Source organism: Carlito syrichta, unplaced genomic scaffold (assembly GCF_000164805.1).
Source record: "Carlito syrichta isolate Samal-C Ts95f unplaced genomic scaffold, Tarsius_syrichta-2.0.1 Scaffold305622, whole genome shotgun sequence".
Classification (NCBI taxonomy): Eukaryota; Metazoa; Chordata; class Mammalia; order Primates; family Tarsiidae; genus Carlito; species Carlito syrichta.
The window spans coordinates 176,196-201,947 of record NW_007249718.1 but is presented as its reverse complement, the minus strand read 5'-3'; the positions used below and the strand labels follow the sequence as shown (position 1 = coordinate 201,947).

Sequence of the window (25,752 nt, the reverse complement as noted above, 5' to 3'; positions counted from 1 at the left end):
GAGGCGGAAAGGATTGCCGGAGCCCAGCAGGTCGAGGCTGCGGTGGCCAAGAGCGGCCACTGCACTCCGGTCTGGGCGACAGAGTGAGACTTCAACTCAAAAAAAAAAAGAACATAACTATAATATGATTATTACACCTAAGAAGATGGACAGTAACTCTTTGATATCACCAAATATTCACCACACGTCTAGCCATTGCACATTTACCTGTCTCATAAATACTGTTTTACAGTTTGACTCAGTGAACTAATGAAGATGACCAGTAGACTAGGACAGCTTTGCTTTGTCTGTTTTTTGCAGAACCTGATGCTTTGTATTTGAGGAATATTCAGGCCTGATGACATGCGTGGTTTAAGGGAAGCAAAGGATGCACGTGTGGCCTTTCTGTGTGTGGGCACGGCCAACGCTCAGGCAGGCGGAGGGGAAGAACTGCAGGGAAGCTTGGGGCTGAGTGGGGAATGTATGGCGGGGCCTCTGAGGCTGTGGGGAGGAAGACTCGGTGACAGGGGTGGTGGCCTGGAGTTAGGAAGTCCTGCAGGGTGCCAGGAATACAGGGGAACACCTCACGTGATGTAATACCTGGCTTGACCCACGTGGGATTGTAATATTAATACTTCTTTAGCTGCAGGTTTTCTGTTCAGTCTCTCGCAGATCTCTGATTTTGGGATGCATGATGCCAAAACAGAATGTGTTGCTTAGAAATTCACTTTTCGGTCAATGTAAAACACATGTTCTGTGACGCAAGGGCTGCTTGCTTTATTTTCTCCATGATCATTTAACGGAAACCTCAACAGAAGGAGATGTGGAGACTTAAAGCTGAAAGCCCTGTTGGTAGCAGGGCCGGTGTGAGACCAGCTTGCCTGATTGCAGCCGTGGCTTTTTTGAGATCACAGCAGAGATCGCACGTGGATGATCCCCAACATAAGGCCTGCTTTCGGTTGCTGCTTTCCTCCCGCCACTGCAGAACCTTGCCCTCAGCCCCCAGAAGAGAGTAGCAAGCTTGAGAGGCCCCAGGAGTACCAGAGCAACAGCGCAAGTTGACGTGATAGCCACCTGCTTCCTTTCTCTCCATACACACACTCCCTTCTCTGGGCTGGGGGTTGTGATAGCCTAATCACCCATGGCCCTGTTCACCTGGCCTGCTTTGTGCCTGGAGATTGGATCCATGGCTGCTTTTCTGCCCACAGGCCATGGGGCCCACAGCCTGCTTGCCATCATGGCCATGGAGCCCGCCCAAATGCATGTTGGATGGATTCAGTGCTGCATGCTAATCAGGAAAAATAAGACTGTATGTCAGTACTGAGGATAGTTGTTACATTTTACATAGCGGACTGGCAGCTGGAGAGGTTTTTAGCCTGCATATTACCTCACTCACCAGTTTTTGGTTTCATAAAACTTAAACAAACAGTGGGATTTCCAGGGGTGGTTTGAAAATCTTTGAGGTTAAACTGGTCATGTTAGATGAGAATGTAGGTTGTCATCAGGGTGGGGTGGGGGGAATTTGGTAGCAATTGCTATTGTAAAAACTGTGGTTCTCAGTTCAGACATTTTGGCTCAGACCGTGCAGAGTGTGCAACAGGCAAATCTCTGCCCCAGAAAGTGATTTCGATGGGCTTGGGACTCTAGGGACAGAGTAACAGTAAAAGTTGGTGTGAGATGTACCTGCTTCCTTTCACTGATGAAGTGCCATTGGACCACTTGCTGGATCCGATGACAACAATGTGGCCACTGTTTTCTAATTAAGGATAATACAAGCTAGTTCAAGCAAACTGCAAGAGAAGCGGTAACAGTCCGATTCCAGATTCTGTTTCCTGTGTGGGGAATTGGGTGAATAAGACTGAGGAGCTGGAAGGGACAGGGAGAGCTGGTAGGGGCTCCGTGATTGACATGCAGCTCAGGGACACCAGTGGAAAGAGCCACTTGGGGCAGGGATTGGAGAGAGGTGGGGGGTGTGCCACGTGAGACATGATAGTTCCCGGCCACCGCTACTTCCCTGGCCGTTGTCTCCTGAGAGTCTAGCCAGTGGGTTGGTAAAGGACTGCCCCAGCTAGTTGTCCTATGCAGATCTGTTACCATCCTGTTATTGTAAATGTGCTTAATAAAGCATTGCTTGGGAGGGGAGAATGGGACCTGAATGAGGTAGCACAGGGGCTGTCCTTAGGGTGTCCTCTGGGCTAAGATGTGTTTCAAGAAGCAGGAAGTGAGGAATGACTGATTACGGACCTGGGGGAGACTGGTGGTTCAGGGATAGTAGGCAGCTGACGTCCGAGAGATGTGTGAGTGCAAAGTGGTTAGCGCAAGTGTCCTTATAGAGAGGTGACTTGGTAAGCATTAGCTGTTGTTGATAGTATTATTAAGACTCAGTGATTCCTGTCTCTTTCCACAGAACGTCTGAGAATGAAGACCTTCTTTGTTTCTCATCGTCTGATAAAATCCTTTGCTTTCAGGACCCTGTTGGCTGGTGGTGACTTTTCTATGTGGACTTACCGACAGGGCTATGATGTCAGCATTCCCGTCTACAGCCCCCTGTTGGCCGAGGTGGAGCTCCCAGATAAAGGACTAAGGTGAGTAGGGTGGTGGGTGTCACAGCAGCCAGAGCGTCAGCTACAGGCCAGGGTCTTTGAGGCCACCACCTTCCCTGCCCCCCCGCCCTGTATTGTTTACCCTATATGTCCCTCTGTCAGTCAGTTCACAGTGCTGTCCACCATTTTCCAGCCAGAAGTCTGTGTAATTTCCTGATCTCCTCCCTCTCCTTTACTTTGTGCATCAAAACAACAAGTCCTGTTGGGCCTGCTTGCTGAGCAGTTATTAGCTCGTCTGCGCCTGCCTCTTGTGCCTCTGCCCGGCTGGGTCACTGTCACGGCTCCGGGGGATTGCTAAGCCAACTTCCTGCTGACGTTCCCTGACTCTGGCATTGCTGCCCTCCAGTCTGATCCTCGGCTTCACGTTGTCCTTAGATTGAAGCCCAGGCTCCCTACGAGGTCTTCCAAGGTTGTCATATGGTCACCGTCTCCACCTCCAGGCTCGCCTCTGAGAGCTTTTCTTTTGGTTCTTGGAACAAGCGTTGCTCTCTTAGTCTTTCTGGACTGCAAACACTGTCCACCGCCTGGAGACCGTTTTCCTCATCTCCGATGTCCTGCCTGCGCCAGGTTTCAACCTAACCACCTGCTCGGGTGGGCAGAGGGCAGCTTTCTTGGCCCCCACCCACATCTTGACTTTATACTCCTGTCGTGGCCTGCCTGTCTCCTAGTGTTACACTCGTAATGTCCTCCCTGTTGGGATAACTTGCTCAAAGTCCGCCTTCCTTGGGTTTTGGATTTTGTAAGTGCAGCGAAGCTGAGGCCAGGTTTGTTGTTGTTGTTGTTGATACGGTCTCACTATGTTGCTCAGGCTGGCCTCGAATTCCTGTCCATCCTCCTGCCTCAGCCTCCCAAGTAGCTAGGGCTACAAATGTGTGCCACCTCTCCTGGCTGTTTCTTGACTACCCTGTCCTCACTGTCTGGCACATCGTCGACTCATGTTTTAATATGGGAGGGTATAGATGAAAAGGGCTGACAACATGGACGTGGAGGGCTTTTCATCTCACCTTCTTTGCTGTAGTCTGGATTTGGGATTACAAACTGGGCCACTGAGCCCGGCCAGACAGAAAGTAGATTAATGATTGTTGCTGAAGGCAGCGATGAGAGGGGGTTGTTGTCTCATGACGAGAATCACAGTGAAGTTGTGCTGTTTCATGAAGAGAAACACAATGAGCTTCAGGCAAACATGGTGATGATAAAAGCTTCCTTTACTTGTGTGAGAAGTACTCAGATACGAAGGGGACTGATTTGTAAATTGGCACTAAAAGTAGCATACCAGGTGAGATTTAAAAACCTACATATAGTATTTGGTTTTAGCAATGGGTCTCAGGGAAATGGCTTGCTTGGAGAACAGTAGACCATTTTCTGAGCAGCCCAGACTTTCCCCTAGAGACCTTTGTGGACTCTTGGAGAAGTCGGGGAACTTTTCTCTGGAGAAGACACCTCTCTCCTGTGTGTATGCTCTACTGTGTGGCCTGGGGTCACATTAGCTTGCATTATCCACTTGTTGAGCAGTTGTGTTATTTAGATGACGTGTATCGCCTAGGTGAGCTGGAGATATTTTTCCCCTCTACCCTCAGGCAAGTGCAAGGCAAGACTGAATGGGGTAAAAACCTGCTACCTAGATTATCTTCCTGGAGTTTTCTCCCTTGGTGGACTCCCAGAGTTGACTGACTTTATTTTTAAAGTAGAGATTAATTCATATACTGCAATTTTGGGGTTTTAGTATATTTACAGAGTTGTGTAACCATCATCAGCACAACTTCCTGATTCCAGAACGTTTTCATCACTCCAAAAGTAAATACCTGTTAGCAGCCACCCCTCATCTCTGCCTCCAGCAACAATCATTAATCTACATTTTGTCTGGCGGGGCTAGGTAGCTCAGCGTATAATCATAGCACTTAGGGAGGCTGAGACAGTGGATTGCTTGAGCCCATGGGTTCGAGACCCACCCAGGCAACTTGGCGAGACCTTGTCTCCACAATAAATAAAAAATTAACCGGGCATGGAAGTTCTGGCTACTTGGAAGACTGAGGTGGAAGGATCAGTGGAGCCCAACAGGTCGATGCTGGGATGACCGTGAGCATGCCACTGCACTCCAGCCTGGGTGACAGAGTGAGGCTCTAACTCAAAAAAAAAATTGACTTTCTTTCTCTATGGATTTGCCTATTCTAGACATTTCCTGTAAGTATAAATGGCCTTTTTTGTCTGTCTTCTTTCATATAACATAATGTTTTCAAGGTTTATTGATAAAGTATGGCATCAGTACTTTACTACTTTTTGGCTGAATAATATTTCATCATATGTATATACTGCATTTTGTTCATCTGTTTGTCAGTCGATGGAAATTTGGGTTATTTCCACGTTTTAGCTATTGTGAATAATGCTGTTATGAAATTTGTGTACAGCTTTTTGTGTAAACCTGTATTTTCAGTTCTCTTGAGTAAATACCTAGGAGTGAAATCTTTGGGTTGTACGGAAACTTTAACTTTCTGAAGAACTGCCAGGTTGTTTTCCAAAGTGGCTGCACCATTTTTTTTTTTTTTTACATACCCATCAGCCTGTGTATGAAGGTTCCAGTTTCTCCACATCCTTGCCAACACTTGTTATTGTCTGTGTTTTTGATTCTAGCCATGCTTGTGGATGTTTCATTGTGGTTGTGATTTGCATTTCCCTAGTGACTAATAATGTTGAGTATCTTTCCATGCTCTTATCGGTCATCTATTGCACTTCTTTGGAGAAATATCTATTGAGATTATTTACCCCATTTTTAAATTGAGTTGTCATTTTATTGTAGAGCTATAAAAATTCTTTATATATTCCAGATGTTAGACTTTCATCAGATATAAGATTTGCAGAAACTTTCTCCCATTCTGTAGGTTGCTTTTCATTTTCTTGATAGTGCCCTTTAATACACAAAAGTTCTTCTTTTAAGTCAAATTTATCTATTTTTTCCTTTGGTTCACATTTTGGTGACATATTTAAGAAACCATTGCCTAATCCCAAGCTATGAAGTTTTACACTTATGTTTTCTTCTGTGAGTTTTATAGTTTGTAGTTCATTTTGAGTTAATTTTTGTATGTGGTTTAAGGTAGGGGTCCAACTTCATTCATTTGCTTGTGAATATCGAGTTGTCTCAGCTAGCACTATTTAGAAAGACTATTGAATGGTGTTGGTAACCTTGTTGAAAACCAATTGACCATAGATATATGGGTTTATTTTTGAATTCTCAGTTTGAATCCATTGGTCTATATGTCTGTCCTTATGCCAATACAACACTGTCTTGACTACTGTAGGTTTGTATTAAGTTTTGAAATAAGTAAATGTGAGTCTTCCATCTTTGTTCTTCTTCTCCAAAGTTTTTCTGACTAGTCAAGATCCCTTGCATTTTAATGAATTATTTTGTTAAAGTGTAACTTGAGTAAATATAAATAAAAGACAATCTAGATTCCTTGTGCTTATATAACTACCACACTAAAATAAATTTATAAGTTAAATAAAAATACATCTACAAAACTATTAACATGGAGATGGATATAATTTATGTGATAGTGGAGGCTGTTTCTTTGAAATGGAATTATAACTTTAAGGTGAATATGAAGATCATTACAGGTTCGTTGGGTTTGGCGTGCCGGTACTGTTGCATGCTGGGTGATGATGTACTTTTCCTTATCACATTTTCTATTTGAACAACTAGGAAGCTTCACTTTATATAATAATTGTGACGTTATTTATCTTCATATGGTACATGATTCACATTTTTTCCCAACAACTTATTATGAAAATTTTTAGGTAGGCAGCAAAATGAATATATGTTTACCCCACCTAGAGTTGATTTGCATTTTACTATACTTGTTTTATATGATTTACATTTAAATCTTCCTCTCATCTCATTAGCACATTAATATAAACTTGGAGATTAACTTTCTTGGCAATATTCATCACTAAATATGAGCAAAAATATGCCTCTGTACTAATTCTTTTGCTTATTATAAGATGAAAATACAAAAATAATTCTTATACAGAACTCATAGACTGAGAAACTAATATAGTTCAGGGCCCTGTTTTGAGGTTAGATTTTCATAAATTGGGAAAGAGTGATATGTGTGAGCCCAGCTGGTACCCTTTGGGGTGGTATAAGTTTCTGTCCCATGCCTAGGATCTTGACTTGGCATGCTTATGTGACACAAGGTATCAATGACAGTGATAAATAGAGAAAAGGGTTATTCCTCTGCTTGCTGCTTCTGTGAACACTTACATAAGTTATGTGATTAAGAAAAATTTTTTTAACCCTTTTTTTCCTGAGGTTATCCTGGAAGTTATTTAAATCAGTTCATTTCACTTGAAGTTGAAGCTTTCTTGAAGTATTATTTGGACCAACTATTGGGCTAGACTGGTGGTTCTCAACAGGAGAAGGGAGTGATTTTGTCCCTCAGAGGACATTTGGCAATACATAGACATTTTTGACTGTTGTGACAGCAGGGATGTGTCAGGAGGTCCCCAAGACTACCTCTTGTTTCTGTAGTTTTCCAGGGGGACACACAGGACTCAGCATATAATTGCACTCATGGCTGTGACTTTTTACATCACAAGGTTGAAAAGCATAGTCAGCAGAGACAAAAGGTTCAATAAATGAGGCCTAGAGTGTCCAGGCATAAGCTTCCAGTGGAGTCACACAAAACATGCTTAGTTCCCCCAGCAACAAGTTGTGACAACACTTGTGAAATGTCAACCAGGGAAGTTTGTCAGAGACTCAGCACCCAGGGCTTTTCCTGCCTGGCATATGCCAGACTTTCAGATGCCCGGAAGGAAAGCACATGCTCAGCATAAACCATGTTGTTTGTGCAAGCAGTTTGGCCACAGTGAGCTGCATTTAGTTCTGGAGATGATGAGGACCCTCCCCAAATCCAGACTTCTAGATGCCAACCAAAAACCCAACTTGTAAGCAAGCTTTCAAAGGATACCAATCAGCCTGTATGTGTTCACTCTTTCCTTCACAGGGCAGTCCCCTACAACAAAGAATTATTGGGTCCACGTGTTAGCGGTGCTGCGGTGGAGAAACTCTGGGTGAGGCAGAGTGAGCACGTGAGGATGGGTCTGTCTTGGCTGCCCTGGGCCTCTTCTCAAGTGCGCCTTTCTTGAGACCACTCTGTCTCTACTTTCTAAACTCTCTAATATAACTAACTCTCTTATGTTGGTTTAGGACTCTTAGTTCTCTTCAGATTTAATCCAGGGAAGAAAACACTAAAAAGAAAAGATTTAGTGGAAACAGAACAAAGGAGAACAAACCACTCTGAACAGTAAAAATCCTTTTCTGAATGTTTGAGACTTCAACTGTTAAATTGGTGACATTTTCCTAGTAATCTAATCTCTCTACTTTTTACTTATAATGACTGAAATTAAGATCTTTAGATTCTTGGAGATTTTAGTTAGTTTCTGAAGTTGCTGTGGTTCAATAACCCGGTAAGAGTACCCAGTTTGCCTGTAGGGTAGCACAGAAAGGTCTAGGATGCGTAGGCCATGGTCCTCCCTCTGCTGGCCAGTGGGTGGATTTTTGCAACTCAGCTGGGGCCAACGCTCTCCAGTTCTCTGCCAGGCTGCAGTTGGTCCCTACAGTGGTTGTGTTACTTCTTAAAAAGATTAGTCCCCTAACCCCCCTTAAAAAGGGGCCAAAAGCAAACAAAAAAGTAGAGACAGATTTCAAGCTCATGGCCCTTTCAGGGGCTTTGGAGAAGGCAGGGTGGGCCACCTCGTGGTGGCGATTTGGGCTTGCTGCTTTTTGTGAGAGTCGTGGTTTAAGGGAGTTCCCACATCTCTTGAGGGCTACACAGAATATCAAGTGCTTTGTGTTCATTTGTATTTTAAATCTGTCTCCATATTTTCTCAATGGGAAGCTGAGGATCGTTGCTATTCATAGCTTCTTCTCACAGCTGTGTTGGCCTCAGCTGGAATTCTTGTCATTTTCCTTCTAGAAGGAACTAACTTAGGAGTTTACAGCCGTTACTCTTGAGAGAGACTTCAAGTTCTCAGCATGGTTTTGCCTAAACTTAAATATCAGCACTACTGGGAGGAGACATGAAAGCTGTAGCTAGTCATTGTAGTCTTTTAAAGAAAAGCAAATTCACCTTAAAGTCTTGTTTGCTTAAAACTAAAATGGGCCTACTCCATCAACTGTCCGTCAGACCAAGGACAGCCAGCATGCAGCAGGGAGAGCTTTCTAGACTCTTTGTTCACATCTGCACGTTTACATTGAAATGGAGCAGTTGTCCCAGGGACCCAGGGATCCTGGTAACTGAATGCTTAAACTAGAACTTTATTTATTTATTTTTGAGTTGGAGTCTCACTTCGTTGCCTAGGCTGGAGTGCAGTGGCATGCTCACAGTCACCCCAGTGGCATGCTCACAGCCACCCCAGCGTCAAACTGCTGGGCTCTGCTGATCCTTCTGCCTCAGCCTTTCAAGTAGCCAGAACTATAGGCGTGTGCTACTGCACCCAGCTAATGCTTTTGATTTATTGTAGAGATGCGGTCTTGCCAAGTTGCCCAGGCTGGTCTCGAACCCACGGGCTCAGGCAATCCGCTCACCTCGGCCTCCCAAAGTGCTGGGATTCCAGGCTGAGCCACCGAGCCCAGCCAGAACTTTATTTCTTCAGTGAAATCTAACCCAGAGGCTGTCTTTATTCAGAGTTTCTTTGAGCATGCACATTAACATCTGTATTGATTTCTGTATCTGTACAGATAGATATCTGCCTATTTATGCATATTGAAAGCCTAGCATTTGTTTCACTATCTCCAGTTCCATCCAGCTCTGCAGGGTGTTCCGATTTTCTCTCTTTCCAAATTTGTAACTCCCTTCTCTGACCATGAGAAATCTAGCTTTCATTATCCTCAGTATCATTACTTATTTGATTCGACTTCTCATATGTAATCAAACTTCTGTTGCTGCCACTGCCCTGCAATGCACAAATAACCTCCTTACCCCCACTCAGTCACTGACCCCCGCGTTGTGCTCCGCTGCTGTCCCCCCAACCCCCCAGCATAGATACCCTCCTCGTACTTCTTGGGCTGTGATGCTGGGATGATCCTACCGTTGCTATCTCCTCCTCACAACTGAGGCTCTCAGGCGTGAACACTTTGTTCTGGGTTGCTCAGATGCTCTCCTAACCTTGCTTGGTCTCTGTTTTATCCCATGCTCGGTTGCCACAGCTGCCCCATACCCCTGCCCCCTGCGCAGAAGCCTTCCTCCCTCCTTAGGACTCTGACAGCCTGTGCCACTTCCCTGCTTGTTCCTCAAGTAGAAGCCCCCACCCCACTAGGGCTTTGGCATTCCAGGTGTGCCCACTCTTCCCTGCACCTGCCATGCAGAGACTCCTCTTCCCTCTGGGACTCCAGCACTCTGCACCTCCCCACCCCTCTTACCCCTCTTGGTGTCCATGGACACCCTCTTACCCCTCTTGGATGCCCACATGTTTATTCTTACTCTGGGCAGTGTGGAGCTCAAGCTTTGTGCTATCAGCTCTTCTCAAACAGAAAGACTCCGGGAACATCCATGAGATCAATCATAGAACCAGGATCTTATGAATTGAAGAGACCTTTGGGAACCGTCTAGCTCTAACTTTATGCATGACTTTTTACTATAACAACTTAATAAAAAGTTTTCTGATTTATACTGAAAAACTCACACCTTACAAGATAGTCCATTTCATTTTTGAATAGCTTTAATTGTTAAGGTGCTGTTTCTGACTCTTACTTCTGAAAATTAATACTTTTACAGAAGATAAACTATTGCTCAGAGCTGAGAGTAGAATCCAAAGTCTTTTTCAGTATCTAGAATACTCTTGGCCATAAATATCCAACATTCTGTTCCATGGATTGCATTCTGTTCCATGGAGAAAATTCAGGGAAAAAGGAAGCAGTCTGTACAGCTGATCTAAACCATGTCCCCGCTGGGCTGCTGTTCTGTGTGGTTCTCATTTCCACCTACCCTTACCTTGGCCTCTGGGTCTTGGCCACCTCCTGGGGCAGCGCCACCCAGTGGAACTTTTGCAGTGAAGACGTGGTCTCATGTCAGGTGGCCACTAGCCACATGGGCTGCTGGGCACTGGAAGTGGGCTAGTGTGGTGGAGAAACAGAACATCTAATTTTACTTAATTTTAATTAGTTTAAATTTATATGACCTTGAGGCTCCTTGCTGTAGGACAGTAAATTCTAGAAACCTGCCAGTTCCTTGTTTTCTTAACTGTGATGTGGGAAAATGCCCTTTTGCTCTTAGTTCAGCTGAGAAAGGACATCACCAGAAGCAGTGATCCTGAGGACTGACCAGCTACCCGAGTGCGGAGTGCATTGCCCTGCTCTCTGGCTGGTGAGGCGGTGTTCCTCACTCAGTGCTTTTTGGGTTTGGGACCTGAAGCTTATGCTCTTCGAGAAAAGATGGCCTTCTCAGTTAGAGAGTGCTTGTTCTTTGGCCATGGGTGGTCCCCATGCTGCCATAAGGTGGGCCCCAGCTAGAGCCTCCAAGTAAGTCTAAGCAACTAAGGAAAAGTAACCATCACCCTTCCTTTCTTAAAAAACAAAACAAAACAAAACAAACCAGACAGGAAGACTATGGGTCTTTGGTCCTTCGGACCGCATCGTAAATTGCCTGGCAGCATTGCCGATGACATACATAGCCCTAGTGTTTTCCTTGGGTGTACCAGTTTGAACTGGATTTGAATACTGCGTCTAGGTCTCCTGAGTGTTTCCTTTCTTCCTGGAGCCTGCTTTACACGAGTCTTCACTGTAATGGTGATTTCTAGTGGTCCCTCAGCCTATGCAGGTTGACTCTTCCCTAACTGAAATTCTTGGGACAGAAGCTTTTGGATTTTGGATATTTTTGGGTTTTGGAGTATTTGCATTATTCTCCTGGGTGAGCATCCCGAATCAGAAAAATCGAAATCCAAAATGCTCCAATGAGCATTTCCTTTGAGTGTCGTGTGATACCCAAAAAGCTTTGGATTTTGGATTCCAGATTTTCGGACGTGGGATGTGCAGTCTGTGTAGCCTTCATGCTCTATACCCTCTGCCTTGGGGAGGCTTGCCTTTCAGTCTTGCCTTGTCATCTGGCCTCTCCAGAATCTTCCTCTCTTCTTCAGGCTTGCTGACTTTGTATTCCCATCTCTGTCCCTTATGGAGACCTGCATGACATAGATGCTTAGGAATCCTTTCTGCCCTCTGTCTGCCTTTACACACCCTTACCATCCAGATGCTAAGACTGGTGGCTCCATGCTTTGCTCTTCAAGAGAAGATGGCCTTCTCAGTTAGAGAGTGCTTGTTAGACAGTATTTCCTCTTCTTGTTTTCAGCTGCCAGTTAGGTCTCCCTCCTGTTCCTGTGGCCTTGGTGACGAGGACTTTCCTGGAGCCTCTCAATAGTGTCCGGAAGCTGTTTAGCAATCAGGGCATCATTCCTGCAGCTCTTGGGTCGGATGCCTGAGCTGGCCATCAAGCTCTTGCTGTCTCTGTTTGAAAGTCGTAGCCAGCCTTCAGTTCCTTTCAGATCAGAGACACAGCTACAGCTCACGAGGATGTTTTGGTGTTCTTTCCAGATAATCGATAGACTTACCAATTTCTCTCTCCAGACATAATCAAATGTATTTATGTTTATAGCATGCTCTCTGAACTTGGCATGCTATGTGCATTTCCTTACCACAGTGAGAATTGTTCCTAAATAAAATTTGTTATGACTGCATAGTATTTCAGCATGTGAATGAATCACACCTCATTGTCTTACAGCATGTAATATTTTAAATATTTATAATGCTACAGAAGATAATTTCCACACACACAAAAAATCAGTGGATATGAATAGTGATGAGGAAACACTTACTGCTATTGTTTAATGTTGACGTTTACCTTACCTCAGCCAGCAGACTGCTGCAGTTTTCCAATATTTGTTTTTTTCCCTTGCAGTCCATGGTGACACTTCCTCCTGTCCTCTCAGACGGTTCTCCGTCCTGAGTACAGAGAGGATCTAGAAGCCCTCCAGACCAAACATGGCGAGTCGATGTTAGTACTGGATAAATGCACCAACCTTTCAGAGGGTGTCCTTTCTGTCTGCAAGCGTTGCCATAAATACCAGATCTTCAGTTACCCCCAAGTGCTACAGGTGAGTGTCACTTGTCTTTCTCAAGGCTCAGTGAAGGCTCAGTGAATGTTGCTTTTACAGGGTAAAACTGACTCTGGCAAACCCAAGTTGTTTTTCACATGCAGCTAGAGTAACCCAGCGGGGAAGAAAATGTAGCATCACTCTTCACTGGACACTTAGACCTTTAGGTGCCTGGATGTCTGCTGTTGTGTATTCACGCAAAGCTGCTTGGTCTGAGAGAGTTTATAAGCCTTTCAAATAGGCATTATACTCCAAAAATGCAGATCCAGCAGATTTGCTAAGACGCTGCACAAAGTAGGCACATATATCTTGCTTTTACCCCTGTATTTATAAACCAGTCCTGAGAAATGTTCTTTAAGGTGCCAACTTGCATCCCCTGACCATGCTGGCCTCCAAGGCCATAGGCAACTTTCCTGGGAGTGGAGTGCTTTCAGTTGTTTTGTTTTCTTGGTTTTGGGTGTTCTTGCGACCCTTTGCATGTCCCACCAGTAGCATGTCCTTTATTTACATCATGAGAATGGTGGCTTTCATAACCTTAGGCACTGCAGTCCCTCTGGGGATGTCTTATAAGCAGGATAGTTGGCAGTCCAAGTGGATGGGGGATGGGAATGAGAAATGGAGCTTTGTTCACTTATATATTTAAAAGGCAGCCAGGTTAGTTCAAGGAGGTGTATCGAGGAGCTGGTGTAATTTTTTTGTTTTTTGTTTTTGGACCTCCAGAGAGCTGGCCCATCTGAGATTGTTAGAATACTTTCTCTCAAAAAGTGCAGCATCTCCCTCTGGAATGTCTGACTGGTAACAGTGGTGATATGAGCAGGAGTATTTATAGTAACTTTTGTCTAGACCAGAAAAATGGCTATCAGCATGTGTGTCCCATCTGGATGCCGACTTCTGAGGTCAGGCAGAACGTGCCACCTGTGCCTCCAGGCGCCTGGCGGCCCGTCTCCCTCCACTCTTGCAGCCTTTCTCATTTGTCCCCGGAGAAGTTTGGAATCTTGAGTTTCTTGATAATTTTTCTGAGTTTTCCTTTTCTCTTAAAGATTAGACAGTAGTTTTTTGTTGTCGTTTTCACCTTCCGAAGAGGCAAAAACTGGGAGAAGCCGAGTGCTAGAGAATTAAGGTCTCTCCTTATTTTGGTCTACCTCTTGCTGCTGTTTTTTCTCTGGCACATCTCTCTCTTTCCCAAGTATTTTTCACATTGAGGGGGCTGAATGGGGTGAATGAGTAAGAAATCATTTGAGATTTTGCTTTTGTTAAATTTACTGCTTCTAAATAGAACATGTCAGTCTTAATGTCTTTTCAAAGGTGTTGGTTCATGAAATGAACCTCTGTACACCAAGCACATGCTAGATGCTGTGGGGAGTAGAAAGGTGGGAAGAGACTTGATGCCTCCCCTTTAGGGGGTCCACTAGAGAGCCTGAAATTCCCAGACAAAACAATTTCCTCACAGGATAGGCTGAGGTAAGTAATGTAAGCGACGTTCAGAAAGTGTGCCACGATGTGTTTACATAGTACGTGAGGACAAAGGAAGCCCGCTGCAGGAAGTCTCATGTTGAATGCCCAGGGCAAGACTTTGATGTTGGTTTTGAACGTTTTCAGAATGCAAGCAGTGGTGGCATTGAAGTAACACTGGTCAGTGGAAATATAAAACATTGCAGCCAGTGAAGCTTTTCAAGTCTTACAGGTATGAACGAACCGCTGTGTGTGTCAGGTATTGTAGTGTCTACCTAGGTTTGAGAACCACTACCTTGGACTGTTTTGCTCTATTTTCCATCAGGAGAGTTAGTACACTGGCCTAGAACAGTTCACATACTGAGGCTTGTGGACCAGATTTGTTGGCTGGCTGTTTGGGTAGATCAAGTTTTATTGAAATAGCCACGCCTCTTCATTTACATATTGTCTGGCTATTGTCCTGCCCCATTGGCAGGGTTGAGTCATCAGAGCCTCAGCTTCCTGCCTCAGCCTCCTGAGTAGCTGGGACTATTAGTGCGTACCACCACTCCTGGCTGATTTTTAAATTCTTTGTATAGAAGAGGGCTCACTATATTGCCCAGGCTGGTCTCAAGCTTCTTGGTTCAGGCTGTCTTCCTGTCTCAACTCCCAAAGTGCTGGGATTACAGGCGTGAGCCACCATGCCCAGGTAATTTTTTTTTTTCGTAGCCACAGTTTAGAACTACTGGTCTAGAGTCTCTGTTGAATTCACTCCAAGGTAATTTTTTTTTTCGTAGCCACAGTCTAGAACTACTGGTCTAGAGTCACTGTTGAATTTGCATAAGGTACTAGCTGGAGTGGAGAGCTTCCACATGGATGAAAGCTTAGAAACATTCCCAGTATACGGATGGAACCAAACAGATTCTGCTTGGTGCTGGCTGTTAGTACTGTAATGAGCAGAATAGCCCTCTATTCTTGTGTTTCGTGTTTCCAAGACTTTGGAGGTTGAAGAGTATTGAAAATTAATTTGTATACACCTCTCAGTCTTATCCTTGCCTCAGTGCTTAATTACTTTCTCCTCCCCCAACTTTTTTGATATTTCTGTCCAAGTCTGATCACCACAGGTGTCCGAACAGTTTAAATGGCACCAAGTCACTCGTTCATCTCACATTGCTTGGAAAGCCTGTTGTAATCACATGGAGTCTCTGTTTCTGAGATGCCTAGACTCTAGGGAGTGAAGACAAACTCACAGTTACAATCTTCTGTGGCAAATGCCATAGCTGGTGCATGCACAGGGCCTGTGAAGGCCCAGAGAAGGGGAAGCCTGCTTCCACCTGGAAGAGGAGTGGTTACTCTTTCCGTCTTAGAAGTGATGAGCCAGGCTGGACTCGGTGGCTCAGCCTGCAATCCCAGTGCTTTGGTAGGCCGAGGCAAGTGGATTGCCTGAGACCGCAGGTTTGAGACCAGCCCAGGCAACTTGGCGAGACTTCGTCTCTACAATAAATAAAAAATTAGCCAGGTGTGGTAGCTCATACCTGTAGTTCCCACAGGCTACTTGGAAGGCTGAGGCGGAAGGATTGCTGGAGTCCAGCAGGTCGATGCTGGGGTGGCCGTGAGTGTGCCATTATGCTCCAGCCCGGGCGACCGAGTGAGACTCCAACTCAAAAAAAAAAAAAAAGTGGTAAGTCACTTCCAGCATTCCTCTCCCTGTGAGAACATTTCCTGAGCACCTTCTGTTGACAGACACTGTGTCAGACAGGATGGAGGGAAACAAAGATGACCAAGGCCAAACCTTTCCTCTAGGAAGCTCATGGTTTAGTGGTGGAAGATAGAGAAGCCAGCCAGCAGTGACCACTTCCTGTGATGGGATGCAGCCTTGACTGGAAGGGATACCCCCAAGGAGAGGGAGAGGGAATCACACACCATTGTTGGCAGGGTGATTGGAGAGGGCTTCCCAGAGACGGTGCCTCTAAGTGAGTCTGAAAGGATATGTCCTGAGTGCACTTGGTCTCACCTGAAGGGAGGTTTCTGTGAGGGTTTAGGTCTGCTTGGGTAGTGGTGATTATGGGTCAGAGAACTCCGGAGCTGAAGTCCTCAGGCCTGGGTTCAGATAACGAGCTCTGTTGCTGGCTGGCTTTGTGATCTTGACGAAGGATTTGGTCTCTCTGAGACTCAGCTTTTCTCTTTGCACAGTAGAAGTCATTTGCTTGTTTGCATCTGTTCATTGTGTGCTAACCGTGTGCTGGGCAGTAGCATTCCAGGTGCCGGGGACATGCTGGTGAGGGGAGCCAGGCATGCTTTTTGTCCTAGCGGACTGGCCTTGCTGGTGGAAGTGAGGTGGAGATTTTAATAAATTAATTTATGCAAATGTGATGATAAACTCTGCTGCATGTCATAGAGGAAAAGTGCTTGTTGAGTCCTGTCTGTCTCTTACCCACCATATCTCATCTGTTAGCAAATCCCGTGGGCTCCGCCCTCTCATCCCTTCACTCAGCTTCTCGGTCATCAACGTCTCTTGCCTGGCATTTGCAGTGTCTCCAGTTGCTCCCTTTGCTCCCGCTCTTGCTTTCCTGTAGTTCTAGCACTCCAGACAGGACGATCCTGTTGGAACACGACGGGTCACATGGTGCCTTTGCCCAAAACCTGCTAATGACTGCCCGGCTCCAAGAAAAGCACAGGTCCTTCAGTGGCCTCCCAGGTCCTCTGTGGTTCATGGTGACCCTCCCGCCCTGCTGCTTCTTTCCTCCTGCTGTTCTCCGTCTCCGTACTCTTCCTAGACCCTTGGCCTCTCTGCACTCCTGGAACACGCCCACCATGCTGGTTCCTCAGGAGCACGCTCTTGTGAGAGTCCTTCTGCCTGGAATGCACTTCCTCAGGCATTCTCATGGCCTGCTTGCTGCCTTACCTTACATGTCTGATTTGTTCACTGTTGTGTTCCCAGGGCCTGGCACGCAATAGGACCTCCATAAGTATATGTCAAGCAAATGAGTAGATTGGAATAGATAGCTAAAGGAGAAAAGTGTGCATTAATTTAGAAAGGGAGTGAAGAGTTTACCAGGCAGGTGAAATGTGACATGCAGAGGCCCTGTGGTAGGTCAGAGCACGGGATGTTCAGGTGACTGAAAGCATACCACATGGTTAGAGAACACCAGTGAGTGGAGGCAGGATGAAAGATACATGGAGTCGTGAGTGGGAGGTAAGAGAATGGAGCTGTTGAGGGAACTCCTGTGAGAAGTTCGGCCATGAGAAAGGAATGGGAGAGAGCATGCTCACTGGAAGGGACATGGGGTGAAGGAGGCTTGGGGTATTATTTCTACTTGGGAGATTGAAACAAGATGCTTCCTGTAAAGACTTGTGTGACGTCAATTGTTTTGCTGTTGTTTCCAGAGCATCTGTAGTTGTACCGGAAGAAAAGATGTCAGATATGTACAGCATTTTGTAGAGCATACCCCAAAGACAGATTGAAGAAATGCAGAGACAGGTAAGAGGCTGCGTCCAAGCACCATGCTGGGGAGGTGACATGGGTGGTCCTGGAATGGAGACTTTGACTGCTTGGATACGAAGACAGTGACTGAATACATGGGGGGGGCACTTCCTGCCCTAGATCAACTGACCAAACTCGAACCACGTGGCAGCAGTGTTAGGCAAGTTGCATCAAGGGCGGTTTGAAGAGTTGAAATGACAACTGTTGAGATTTTGGCACTCTGCTGTGGCGAGCCTCTTGCAGTTTTAGGGTCTTACCACAGCGGTGTTCAGGATGCAAAGCTGAAGCTCCTTGGAAGGTTTGAGTCACAGCAGGCGATAGTCTTAGTGACTGAGACGGCCGTGGGAGCGGGACCGTTTCAGGCAGTGCCGTGTGGCTGCTTACCATGAGGATGCTGTGGGGGGCCTGGCCTCGGTTCTCAGTTCAGATGGCTGGTGGTCCTCTCATCTCTCCCCTTGAGCACCTGCCATCTTTCCGCCTCCCTTCCGAGTCTCTCTCCTGTCCTCTGATGCCCCTTTCCCTGGGCTGCTCCAACTGTCTCGGGTACTCCACTGGGTGTCCCATTTTGTCCTGCTTCTCTTTCTTTCTCCTGAACGAGATTTAAACGGGCTTATATTTCAAGTAAGGTAAAGACCTTCAAGTCTAGTCCTCAGTGGGTACTGTACTTGTTTCTTTTTGTTGGAATATGCCTAGGTAGGAGATGAGCAGAAGAGGCCCAGCAGGTTCTCAGCATCAAGTGTGGAACTGCCCATGTGTCCGCGGGTTTCAGATGAACACCTTCACCTTCAGGCAGGGAGCCTGCGTTTAGCCTGGTCCCGAGACTAGGCAGGGCAGTCACCTAGTATGTGGAATGAGGATGGGACCTGGGATTCTGACTGCTCTTTTGTGTTTTTAATGAGTCAGAGTCTCACTCTGTTGCTTAGGCTAGAGTGCTGTGGCGTGATCACAGCTCACCACAGCCTCAAACTGCTGGGCTCAGGCAATCCTCCTGCCTCAGTCCGCTGAGTAGCTGGGACTACAGGTGTTGGTCACCACGCCTGGTTAATTTCTTTCTTTTTTTTTTTAATCTTTTGTAGAGACAAGCTCTCGCGATATAGCCTAGCATACCTTGAACTCCTGGACTCAAGCAGTCCTTCTGCCTCCGTCTCCCAAAGTGCTGAGATTATAGGTGTGAGCCACCACCCAGAGGCCCTGACTGATTTTTAGATACAGTTTCAGTCTGCCCTCCTAACTCTAACTCCACCCTCCCCCCACTTGGGGCTCTGCCCTGTGACTGGAGTTTTTCTCCGCTGATTTAGGAGCAGCTCTCCTGAACCCATCATTTCAGTTACCACTTCCCTCTCTACTTTTCGGCTTCTGCGTTTTGTTGCTGTCATCTTGTCTCCCATTCTCTTTATCTTAGGGTGTTTATACCTTACATTTAAAAAATTCCCATGGCTTGCCATTTTAGGGTCTTGGGAGAGAGTGAAAGTTGGTGGCTGAGTCCAGTCCACCCTCTTGATCGTGACACTTAATTTCTTGCCACACAGTGCTGAAGTCTGCAGGTTCTGACTTCAGGTTGCCTGGCCCACGTCAGTTCTGCAGTTTACAGAGTCTGTCTGCTTGGTGAGGATCCACCTCTCGGGACCTCCGTAGCCTCATCTGTGTAGCATTTTGGCTTTCTGATTTGAACATACGTCACGGGTCAGTCTTAACCTCCCTGGGGTTTCTTCACAGCATCCTAATGCTCATTTTGAGTTTCTGGTTTCCTAATTGCTACCTAACTGCCAACTTTATCTGAGTTTTAGTGAATGAGACAATCAGTCTAGAGATCTCTAGGTTTTCCATCTAAACCTGTGTTTCTTAACACTTGTGTAGAAGAAAGTGCTTCTTGACGAGGCACAGTGTTCTTTGTGCTCCTTTTTTTTTTTTGAGTTGGAGTCTCACAGACTGGAGTGCAGTAACCACTCCCAGCCTCCGCAGCCTCGACCTGCTGGGCTCCGGTGATCCTTCCATTCAGCCTTCCAAGTAGCTGGAACTACAGGCACGCGCTACCACGCCCAGCTAATTTTTTTTATTTGTTGTAGAGATGAGGTCTCGCCAAGTTGCCCAGGCGGGCCTCGAACCCGTGGGCGCAGGCAATCCACTCACCTCAGCCTCCCAAAGCGTGGGATTACAGGCTGAGCCACCGAGCCCGGCTGTGCTACTTTTTATGGCATCTTAATTAATTAACTAAATGCAGAATCATGTGTTAAATCAGATACCTTTTTATACTAGATTCTAGTTTAGAAAGGTTAAGAAAGAACTGGGCAAGAAACAATGAGAAAATTCTGTCCAGTTACCTTCTCCATTCTCCCACCCTCCAGTTGGGAAAGTGAACACCATCTGGTTTTGGGGGCAGGGTGCCTCCTGTCACCTACGACTACTGTTGTCCTGTGGAACACGGGGGGAGCTATGGGTCTGAGACAGACTTGCTTGTCATTTTCAGTAGCAGGCTCAGAATCTGAGAATAGTTGCCGGTCATTTAAGGTAGAGTCCTTTTAGGTGACCTGGGTTCAGAGAGACACACTTGGAGTCAGGAGACTTGTGCTTGAGCCCCGGCTCTGTCCCTATGAATTGTATGACCATGATAAGTCACCAAAGCTCGTAAGGCTCTCTTTCCTCCCCTGAAGGGCTGGCTAAATCATCTCTCATGTTCCATCTATGACATGCTTGTCCCTTGTGAGAATGTTACTCTCCTTGACAGCATTCCTCATGAAGTGATCATCTCTTCTCCCCGGAACAGCTCTGGTCACAAGGCCACTTACCTCTTCCGGTGGCGAACACACCACTCCGCCAGCTTACAAGAGAAGGGTGGTCCTGGCACTTGCCTGCCCCCCTCCTCACTGTCCGCCTGCTTTCTGATGCCCTCTTACCCTGTGCTGCTGTCCGACCGTCAGCAGCTCTCCACTGTGGTGCCTCATGCGTCCTGCTCTCCCTTCTCGAGCATTTTGTTTCCTCAAATGACCTCCTTTTCCTCCCAACCTCACATTTCTAGACTGGACTGACTTCAACTAGATGTGAGAATATCTGCTTGAAGTAATTCCCAGACAGGTATAAAGGACAGGTTCAGCTACTCCTAGCTGCCACTAACACCCTCCCCCCCAGTTGTAACAACCGGAAATGTCTCTAGACATTGCCGGTTGTCCCACTGGGGCAGAGGAGTGGGTGGGAATTGCTTTGCTTGAGAACTACTGTTCCAGGTTAATGTCTCTTCTTTCTAAGATGAGTGAGAGTTCTTTCATTCTGTAACAAAAGATACTCTTTCCAAAGTGTACGTGCCATTCTGTCTTCTGTTACCTTCCATCGATTTCTTCTGACCTCGGCAGGAGTAACTGAAAAGACAGCATCAACCTGATTCTGAAACGTTCTTATGAATTCTTAGGGAACCCTGTTGGGGGGGTCGGATGTGGGTCTCTTTGTAAGACAGAGGTAAACTTTCAGGGGAAGGCTTCTCGCATCAGCAGTTGATACCCTGGACCCACTCCGTGCTCGCCTGGTCAGAGGGCCGGAGGGTCTGATTTGCCTTTGAGAAACCCTGAACCACGCGAAGGAGCTGCACAGACAGCTGGAGCCAGCAGGGGTCTCCATCCCCTTGGAAGTGACTCCTCTTCCTTGTGAGTGTTCTGGTCTTGCGGAGGTGTCCTAGGTGCTGTCAGCCACTCTGTGTCCTCATAGCTGTTCCTCCGAGGCCGGTTCTTTCCGATGGAAAAGAAATCATGCTCTCTCTAGATGAGGTCGAGCTGAAGTTTCTGATTTGACCCAGAAATGTGGGGTAGGGTCTTGGTGAGGAAGATGTTGTGGCAACATTTTGCAGCTTAGGTAGGGTTTAGGATCCGAAAGCAACCATCTGACTGATGTCTACGGTGGTGAAAGTCCTTGTTGTGACTTGGGAGTTCGAGTGTCCCAAGGGAGAAAGACATGCTGCCTGACAAGGAAAGGAGAGGAAATCCCCTCTTGATTTTAGATGTGATTGGAGCAGCCATAAAGTCAAGTACAAGGCTAGAGCCTAAGTAGGTAGGAGCTGTAGTTCAGATTCTTGAAGAAAAGCACAACCTGTGTCCCTGGTATCTACTCCTGAAGGCTACCGATGAGCAGTTACATGTGGCATTGAACAGGCCAGCGGCTGCTTATAGGGTTTTTGTGGGTAAGTCAAAAAAACAACTTCTTAAGTTAGTAGAGGCTGGTAGTGTAACAGTGCAAAGCAGGCTTACCAATTGACTTTTCATTGTCCTATGAGCTAATTAACTAGTTAATTAATTTTTTGAAACCCTAATCGGCTTTTTTGCAGGGAGAGATTATAGGAGATAATGAGAAATCTGTGATCCCCATTCCAGTAGTCATCTTGGGGATATATGTGTATAAGCACAAAGGAAATTGAGGGGATGGTATCAATTTTCCTGTGTACATTAGGGGTCTGAAATTCAAGGGAGAAAGATACGGCTAAAATTGTCAGGACGGACTTACTGGAGAGGTACGTTTGAGGTAGGCCTCCAAGACGGGAGTCCATCAGCTATCTTTCTTAATTGGAAGACAGCCAGAAGTATGCAATGAAATATTTTTCTGTCGTCAATTGGAACATTCATATTCCCAGTCTTCCTTGAACCACAAAGAAAAACTACACAATCTAGGGTCTCGGAAGGCTGGGTAGAGACTAGACAACATTGTTAGAAATGTTTGTGTGGACAAGGAGGAGCGTGTAACTGGATCCCTGGTTTATTTGTTAAGTAGACTTTCCAAACATTCTTTTATTGGTCAGTGGCTCCACTGGCAGTGACCTCTAACCTCAGCCACACTAGGAGGGGGAAGTCAGGAGCCTGCCTTGCCTTTGAACTCAATTGACTAGGAGCCTTTGAGGTGGCATAAACATCCAGCATCTTCTTTCCTCTCTAACCTTTAGCACTTGGAGCATGCTAAAACATCAGTTTCTTTTCATTCTGTCACATTCTCTTATCTCAATGTGCCTTCATGTTTTCCTATTAAGATACCAAATATTTATACTGCAGAGAAGTACTTGAAATATAATGGGATAATTAAGAAAAAGACCAAACACTTCTATGTAAGATAATAAATCCCCAGGCATCTGGTGGCCTTACCTTGTAGGACTACAGGTAAGCCTACTTGTGGTCGAGAAGAGGGCAGAAGAAGCCACGGAACGGCAAATGTGTTTGTGTACACCAAGCTTGTGTACTTTATGGGAGGGCTTCTATAAGGGACTCTTATTTTATCTTGTCTGAACACAGTTTGGACACATTGAGTTATTTAGTTTCCTTCGCTACATATTTAAGGGGAGAGAGACTGCTACATGTGCGAGTTCTGAGATGGTTGTCTAGCAATCTGCTATGAATAGAGAAGATGGAAAAGTGATTTTAAAAAAGAATTCTCAGCTGGGTGCAGTGGCTGGTTCCTGTAATCCCGCACTTTGGGAGGCTGACTTGGGGGGATAGTTTGAGGCCAGGAGTTTGAGATCAGCCTGGGCAACATAGCAAGACCCTGTCTCTACAAATAATTTTTGAAAAATTAGCTTGGTGTGGTGGCACATATCTGTGGTTCTAGGTACTCAGGGGACTAAGACTTACTTGAGCCCAGGAGCCTGAGACTGCAGTGAGCTATGATTGTGCTGCTGTACTCCAGCCTGGGCGACAGAACAAGACCCTGTCTCAAGAAAAAAAAAGAATTCTTAGCATATTGAATGTAAGGACGGGCAGCTTTGCGGGCTTCACTATATCCCAGGTGTACCATTGTAAGATGGCAGAATCTGTCAATTCAGAGAAGTACATGTTTGTTTGTTTTTCATATTTTGAATTTCTGACATCCAAATGAGTCTTACTATCAATTTGAGCCTTGAATATAGTTTCTGTTTCTTCCCACCAAGTTGTTATTGATGCAGCATCTTAGAACTGAGGAAATACAGAAATGAATCTTCGTGGTGATGCTCCTGAATCTTTAAGATTTAATTTTGTTTAGCATATGTATTTTTAAAATAGTGGATCTTGTGTATATGTTTCATAAAGTTTTCTGTTTAAAATATTTAATTTTTTAAAAAAGTGTTTGTTAGCCGGGCTTGGTGGCTCAGCCTGTAACAAATACTTTTTTAAAAAATTAAATATTTTAAACAGAAAACTGATACCATCCCCTCAATCTCCTTTGTGCTTATACACATATATCCCCAAGATGACTACTGGAATGAGGATCACAGATTTCTCATTATCTCCTATAATCTCTGCAGCTTAGGTAGGGTTTAGGATCTGAAAGCAACCATCTGACTGATGGTCTTGACAATGAGTTGTTAAGGCCCATTTGCAGCTGGGACCTCGGTCTCCTGGCTCCTGGAGTGTGTGTGTGTGTGTGTGTGTGTGTGTGTGTGTGTTTGCATGGTATACAGTATTTTCCAAACTGAGGGTAGTAATTCACTACTATATCTGAGTCAATTCAGTGGGTCATGATTGGCATTCTATTTAAAGAAAAGAGATACAATAAACTATCAGGGAGCCATTATACATAGGGTAAATATTTCCTGAAACCTTTGTTTTGGTAGTGAGCTGTCACATAAAATGTTTTTTTTTTTTTTTTTTGAAATACTTTCTTTTTTTATTATGGTAAAATATATATAACATAAAATTAGCCACTTTATTTTTTCTTTTTCTTTCTTTCTATTTTTCTTTTTTTTTTTGTTGGAGTCTCACTCTGTCATCCAGGCTGGAGTGCAATGGCACGCTCAAGGCCACCGCAGCCTCAACCTGCTGGGCTCAGGTGATCCTTCCACCTCAGCTTTCCAAACAGGAGCCATTTTCAAGTGTACAATTCAGTGACATTAATTGCATTTACTGTATTGTGCAGCCATCACTAATATCTATTTCTGATACTTTTTGATCTCCCCAAACAGAAACACTATTATCACTAAACTATAATTTCTCATCCCTCTACCTAAGCTCTGGTAACTTTTAATCTACTTTATGTCTCTATGAATTTGCCTGTTATGAATTTTTTTGTAGCTAGAATTATATAGTCTTTTGTGTCTGACTTATTTCATTTTGCATAATATTGTCAAGTTCTATTCATGCTATAGCATGTATCAGAATTTCATTTTTTATGGCTGAATAATATTCCATTGCACATATACCCCACATTTTGTTTACAAAACCCTTTGGTTGTTTCTACCCTTTGGCGATTGTGAATAATTCTGCAATAAATATTGACATGCAAGTATCTGCATTATCTTCTAATCCCTTTTATTGCTGTAATAGTCCCATTTTTGTTTTCTTTTTTTTCATTAATCAGTAGTTTTTATTATGGTTTTGTGGCATAAAATGTTTTTATGTGTTTCCTACTATGAGTCCCAGGCCAAAAAGTATGAAAAATATTGTTAGTAGAAAACCTGTGGGCCTTTGAGATGGAGAGACCTGAATTCAAATCCTTTCTTTTTTTATTTATTTTGAGTTGGAGTCTCACTACATCATCCAGGCTGGAATGCAGTGACATGCTCATGGCCACCACTGCTGGGGTCCAGCTATCCTTCCGCCTCAGCCTTCCAAGTAGCCAGAACTATGGGGACACGCTACCACACCCAGCTAATTTTTTGATTTATTGTAGTGATGAGGTCTTGCCAAGTTGCCCCAGCTGTTCTCACATCCACAGGCTCAGGCAGTCTACCGGAGTCCTGCTTCAGCTGGGTTCAGGGTACCCCAAAGGTGGAGACGGTGTTGGTGATTGGGGGGGAAGAAGAGAAAAAGAAAGAGACTGGACTCCAGTCTAGTGCAGAAGCGAATGAGTGTTATTGGGAATTACAACGGGTCTTTTATACACAAAGTCAGATGTGGGAGGGGCGTCCCCCACCCACCAGAAACCTTAATCCATGAAAACTTAATCAATGATTGCCTTTAAACCCTTTTCATATGATAATCTTAAAATCCCATAACAAAGGATAACCTAATCTGTGACTGACATATTCTATAAACCTTTTTCATCCTAAGCTGATTGATTTATGCCAAGTTAAACAATTCTATAGAAGCTTAAGTATTTACTTTACAAATGAAAGTGGCCCATCCCAGAATGTTTGGAATGTGGCCCAGTCCAAAATTCACAGTGGGCTACCTGCAA

The 25,752-nt window shown here is 45.1% G+C and overlaps 1 protein-coding gene across 1 annotated transcript in view; it reads left to right on the top strand.

Moving 5' to 3' along the window:
* Window positions 1-25,752, top strand: part of LOC103264178 (exostosin-2-like) — a 137,364-nt gene that overhangs the window by 5,126 nt on the left and 106,486 nt on the right. Inside the window, 2 exon segments of the mRNA XM_021714323.1 lie at window positions 2,448-2,564; window positions 12,524-12,719. Of these exon segments, the coding sequence (XP_021569998.1) occupies window positions 2,448-2,564; window positions 12,524-12,719 (313 nt within the window).